The sequence below is a fragment of the Poromitra crassiceps genome (assembly GCF_964638095.1).
Source record: "Poromitra crassiceps genome assembly, chromosome: 19".
Classification (NCBI taxonomy): Eukaryota; Metazoa; Chordata; class Actinopteri; order Beryciformes; family Melamphaidae; genus Poromitra; species Poromitra crassiceps.
This window is the reverse complement of record NC_139646.1, coordinates 18,551,727-18,557,816: the sequence shown is the minus strand read 5'-3', so window position 1 is coordinate 18,557,816 and position 6,090 is coordinate 18,551,727. Positions and strand designations below refer to the sequence as shown.

General features: G+C 44.3%; 1 protein-coding gene across 1 annotated transcript in view; it reads left to right on the top strand.

The window, feature by feature from the left end:
- The window catches only part of sorcs1 (sortilin-related VPS10 domain containing receptor 1), a gene marked incomplete at both ends in the record, with an annotated part of 211,539 nt that overhangs the window by 167,835 nt on the left and 37,614 nt on the right, over positions 1-6,090 (top strand). Inside the window, one exon of the mRNA XM_083655821.1 lies at positions 4,750-4,823. Coding sequence (XP_083511947.1) covers positions 4,750-4,823 — 74 coding nt within the window. The remainder of the gene's footprint in view (positions 1-4,749; positions 4,824-6,090) is intronic.

Sequence of the window (6,090 nt, the reverse complement as noted above, 5' to 3'; positions counted from 1 at the left end):
AGCACACATCGCGTTCATTCATATGCACAAACCCCCAGTCCTCTGTCCACGATTGCTGGAAAGGCCTGGATCTTTTAGGTGGAGGACCTGCCATTGTTTGTCTTTAGCGCGTAGCACTATCTGAGTTCTGCTGGGTCAGCTGTGTATCTGGAATGTATGGAACGCAAGGAGGCAACCAATCAGAGGCAGCTAAGTACACTGTGGTGCTACCGTAAAGACCCTAAATAACAGGCCGCGCAACTGCAAATGGTTGTGAAATAGGTAATTTGGCGCGTCAACGTTTCTACAAAAACACTCAAATGCTGCTGTGCGCCGGCGTGTCACTGGTTAACCCTTCGCGTGCCAGAGGTGACACGCGTGTCATAGGTTGCCGACCCCTGCTCTACAGAGTATGATCTGTTCATGCAGGCTGCCACTCACTCTCAACTGGTTACAAATGTACAGCAAGAAAACAAAAGCCCCACAATATCGCTTTGGAAAAGGTAGTTAAATATTTAGCTTGTGCCAATGTGCCCTTTTACTGTGTATTTTTCCCTATCTCAAAACCATACCAAAAACACTTGTGCGAGTTTCTATACTGTAGCAGAATTCTTATTTGTCCCGGTGCAATCTTGCTCCAAAAATGTGTAGGCTATCAGTTTTAAGTGTACAAATCCTGTCATCATTTACAGCCTAAATCAGTCGTTCTCAAATGGGGGTCCGGCGACCCCCATGGGTCCTTGAGGGGGTTCCAGGGGGTCCCCAGCCAAAAGGGGGGTCATTTATTTTTGCTATAATTCCATTCATAAGTAACACGACGACTATTTTGGTCATCGTGGGTTTTATACACTTCCTGTAATAAACCATCTAAAAGCATCAATCTTATTATCATAATGGGGGACCGTGGGACAAAATCCTATCAAATGGGGGTCCATGGTCTAATCTTTATCAGTTTAGGGGTCCTTCATGTGAAAAAATTTGAGAACCACTTGCCTAAATCATTGGGTGGCATAGACTTACAGTAGGTGTACCTGCATCCACTTGACCAAACAGTCAGATACCCAGTTCACATGCTTATTAAAAGGTACTGCCTTATTTTCAATCTAAGCACTGTAAAATCTATCCGCATGAGACCACTAGTTTGTCCCATTCCAGCCCCTGTAGTTGGGCAGGAGCAGTGGCAGGACATGTTGTGATGTGTTTTATTAGGTAAACTGTGATTATTTTGGATTGTAGCAGGTGCAGTGTAGCATGGCAGAAACAGCTCTACAGGGATTGAATGCCTGGGAAAAAAAGAATAGTGTAACATTGAGTGATAAACAGTGCTAAACAAAAATAGAAAAAAGATCTGCCTTTTCTCAATGGAAATACTGCAAGGAGCAATGACCTTTTGGGCATGCAGTAGCAGAGATGACTTCTATTGTAATTGACAGGTAACAATGAAATCGTATGTATTATTAATCTTGATTACTATTAGTATAAATCGTTATAGCAGTGTATTAGCCCTAGCCTTGTTAAACCAGTGAACAGTACAGTTCCGTCAAAGTTACAGTAGCAGCTTTGACTGTGGGTTAGGGAGTAGCCTGCTCTTTTCCACCATTACAACAATCCACAACTAAATGTGTTCACTGACAAGTGCTGTCAATGTTTAGTCTTCATTGAGAATGCTCCTGGCTATTTACTTCCTGCTACTGGTTGCTCACTCGCAATAGACCCTTCTCACGGGGGCCATTTTGTGTCGAGAAGCCAGGGTAAACACAGGTGCAAGCAAAACACTAATGAGGGTTTCCAACTTCCATGATTGGAATTTGGAAACCCTCATTAGTGTTTTGCTTGCACCTGTGTTTACCCTGGCTTCTCGACACAAAATGGCCCCCGTGAGAAGGGTCTATGCTAGGAACCAATGGCGCTCGCTCGCTCACTCATTCATTCACTCACTCACTGACTCACTGACTCACTGACTCGCTCGCTCCTTCACTCACTGACTCACTCACTCACTCACTCACTGACTCACTCACTCACTGACTCGCTCGCTCCTTCACTCACTGACTCACTCGCTCACTCAACTCACTGACTCACTCACTCACTGACTCGCTCGCTCCTTCACTCACTGACTCACTCGCTCGCTCACTCACTCATTCACTCACTCAATGACTCACTGACTCACTCACTCACTTGTGAGACCCTTGGAGCTTTCAGAGGCAGTGCGTATTTCAGATCAGACCCCTCCCCTCCCCCGAACACACACACACACACACACATCTCATCTGTGATTCTTCACTGTGACTTGCTTGACTAAATGCTAACTTGGTGTTGGAGGATAATTAGTCAAAGTGATTTCCTGCACCCCTCCCTCCCGTCGCATATGCTTAATGCAAGTCGGCATGGAAGTCATATCTCATTACCCGTGCCTGCTTTGACGTGGAAATATATACGGACTGTATGAAATAGTCACAGGGAGCATATAGTTTGCATAAGCTCCCTGTCTGTGGTTCAGTGATTGGCTGAAGCCCTGTCTGTGGTTCAGTGATTGGCTGAAGCCCTGTCTGTGGTTCAGTGATTGGCTGAAGTGGACACGGTGGGGAAAATGTACATGCTGGACTTTTTATATTGGAGCTGCATTAAGCTTCTGGCATACTCTTCGCGCACGCGCTGGAGGCGGGGCTCCGAGGAGGGCGCGCGCACTCTGCGCGGGCCAAAACAGAACATACTCAGTGCGCAGCTCCAGGCGCCAGGCAGTCTGAATGAAATGTAATGTAACGTTCCCAATTCTATATTAAATTATAAAAAACGACCCTCAACATTTGGGAAGGCTAAGCCACACAACTAGTTTGTTATAATCGAACGTCATGCTTCAAAGGCGACTTTACGACGGTGAGGACTCAATCACAGCAGATATCCACTGATAGCCTACCACGGAGATCTCACAGGCACAGGCAGCAAAACCCGACGCGCTGATAGAAAAAACTCCATGGACGCGCCGCGCTGCGCTCAGGCCTCGCCCCCCGACACGCCCCGTGCGATGACGTCATAATCGCCGCGCGCCCTATGCGCTTGGCTGGGCGCGAAGAGTATGCCACAAGCTTTAGGTCCTGCTTCACTGTTTGTGTTGTGTCATCGTCAGAGGGGCGGGACAATGCCAAGTCTGCAACTGATGTGTGCCTATATAAGCAGAGATAAGTGATCTGGTGAAGTCAGCAGTGTCCCTCGTCCTTGAGCTCTTGACACTTGGCCAAAAGATGTGTGTTTTTGTTGTTGCTTCAAAATGCCTGGGAATGTACGGAAGCAAAGAGGAAGTTCCAACAATAGGACAACATTTTCTGACATGACACCATTTTCTGGAAATCCTCATACTCATACAAATTTGACTCATTGGAGGTTATGTTTGTGTCCGTTTCAGATTAGATTAAAGACATTGATTGTCTGGAGAGCAGTGATGATCAGGATAGGCAAAGAGATTGAGAGACGGATGCTATTTAAATGCAGGCCTCGATTTCACCCTTCGGGATGAGTAAATAAATACAATTAGAAAATAAATTAATATAAACAGAGTCACACTTTTGTTATTCTCCAATAAATGATTGTTTACACATTACGCATGGTCACTCATGCTTCAAATGGAAAAAGCCCAGGCCGAAACATTGAAGTAAGTCGTATGGCTCATTAAATCCAGCTGTAATCTATAGAGTCAACGGATTCATCGCTGTGCTTTGCCAGAGGATGCAGGTGTTTTTGGACACAGCAGAAAACTTTAGTGAGTCTATCATTTTGACAAGGTTGTTGACTTATTGACTAAACCACAAAATATGCAGACAAAACAATCAACCTGAAGCTGCTGTTTTTTTCCTTTGTTTACTTCATCCTGAACTTAATGTTGGCTTAATTAATTCATGTAGTTTAGAAATCCCACTTGGGAATCTCAATGAAACAATCCCGGGAACAAATTAAAATGCACTTGAGTTTCTGTTTGCTTTGTGTTTCGTTTTTTTTTTTTCAATTATACAGCGAGTTCACACATTCTCCTCCCCGCCCCTTTCTGTGTAGCACGGGGACATTGTGAAACTTCAGCAAGCCAGTGATCTGCTGACTAGTCAACAATGGCTGTATTGAGACCACCCACCACGGTCTGTCTCTACACAACCCCCCCCCCCCCCAACGGTCTGCGCTTCCCCCCCAAGTCTCCCCCTTCTATTCACAGCCTTGTTAGAGCAAGGTGCATTTCTCTAGTGCAACACTGGCACATTTTCCTTTACAGTTCTCGACCTGGGGTTCATTAAGTGTGTGTGTGTGTGTGTGTGTGTGTGTGTGTGTGTGTGTGTGTGTGTGTGTGTGTGTGTGTGTTTGTGTGTGTGTGTGTGTGTGTGTGTGTGTGTGTGTGTGTGTGTGTGTGTGTGTGCTTGCGTGCGTGCGTGCGTGCGTGTACAGGAGGCTATTACAGCCTGCTAGCACAACACTGTGAGAGAGGTTGTCTCCGCCCACTCGCTATTATTCTGCTGCTGCTGTTTAAAAGGATGACTGAGGTGCTATGCAAATCAGCGCGCGTGTTAAAACAAACCCGGAGAAAAATCTAGGGTGAATGCATCATCATTTCTAAAACACACCATCTGATAGAAGGGTGATTTGCGTCTTAACAAAAATGGCAAATGTGCTCCGCTGTTAAGATTTGATGTGAATAAATTCCTGTTTGTGATTGGTTGTCTCCTACAGCTCTACCGCTGTTAAGACTTTATGTGAATAAAATACCTGTTTGTGATCGGTTGTCTCCTACAGCTCTACAGCTCGGTGGAGTTTGGGCGAAGGTGGCAGGTGGTCCATGAGAGAGTGGCTCCCAATCGCTTCTACTGGTAAGCATGGGATTCTGGGCAATATTCTCCAAAATGCTGGGCAAGCAGTAAGCCTAGGGCAGAATGAAAATGTCCCTTGGTTCAAGTTTGTGTTTCTATTCTGGTGGGTCTGGGTCCCCATGGATGAACTTCCTACACTGACAAGTCTAGAAATGTACACTAGCAGTCAAAAGTTTGGACATGCACATCCTCCTTTATTTGTACTACTTTCCAATAGAAAGACACAGAGTACCACAGGAATACTTTCCAATAGAAAGACATAGAGTTCCACAGGAATACTTTCCAATAGAAAGACATAGAGTACCACAGGAATACTTTCCAATAGAAAGACATAGAGTACCACAGGAATACTTTCCAATAGAAAGACACAGAGTACCACAGGAATACTTTCCAATAGAAAGACATAGAGTTCCACAGGAATACTTTCCAATAGAAAGACATAGAGTACCACAGGAATACTTTCCAATAGAAAGACATAGAGTACCACAGGAATACTTTCCAATAGAAAGACATAGAGTACCACAGGAATACTTTCCAATAGAAAGACATAGAGTACCACAGGAATACTTTCCAATAGAAAGACATAAAGTACCACAGTTGATTTGAGTTAATGAGTTATTAAGTTATTAATTTGAGTTAGTGTGGACCAGTGATGTCACTGGTCCACACTTTAACACTCAATAACAGTCAAATTAAATGACAGACTTCAAAACCGTTTACAGTTTTCTGATATACTACTGATGTTCTAATGATACAAAGCTGGTTGAAAATGGGCGGAGTGTTCCTTTAACACAAGTTTGGGAAACAGCAAAGTTTGTTTTCAGCAAGACCATCTTCACTTATGACTTCTGAAGCGTAAATGCGCTTTTTCTTTACGTGATTTTACGTGAAATGGGAGCTCTCCGTGCTGAAAACATACAGCGAAGGTAAACACTGCCCATCTGCTTATATTAACGACGTTATAATGATACAAAGTGGGTTGATAATCGGTACAGCCATCCTTTAAGAAAAATAATTGCTTGGTGGGGCGCTATCAGCAAAACGCCATATTGAGCACCAGTCAAAGCCAAATCCAGGCAATAAATTCAGGTCTTGCAAAAGAGGCGAATTTAAAAATGTTAGATGTGTAGGAAGCCTGCGAGGAGATGAGCCAGAGAGGTTTTTAACTTCTTTATTATTCATGTGTGTGACATGCTTGATCTCTCTCTGTGGCAGACAGTTACATTATGCAACCAGCAGCACTCAGCTTATAGGAAAGGAGCTTTGC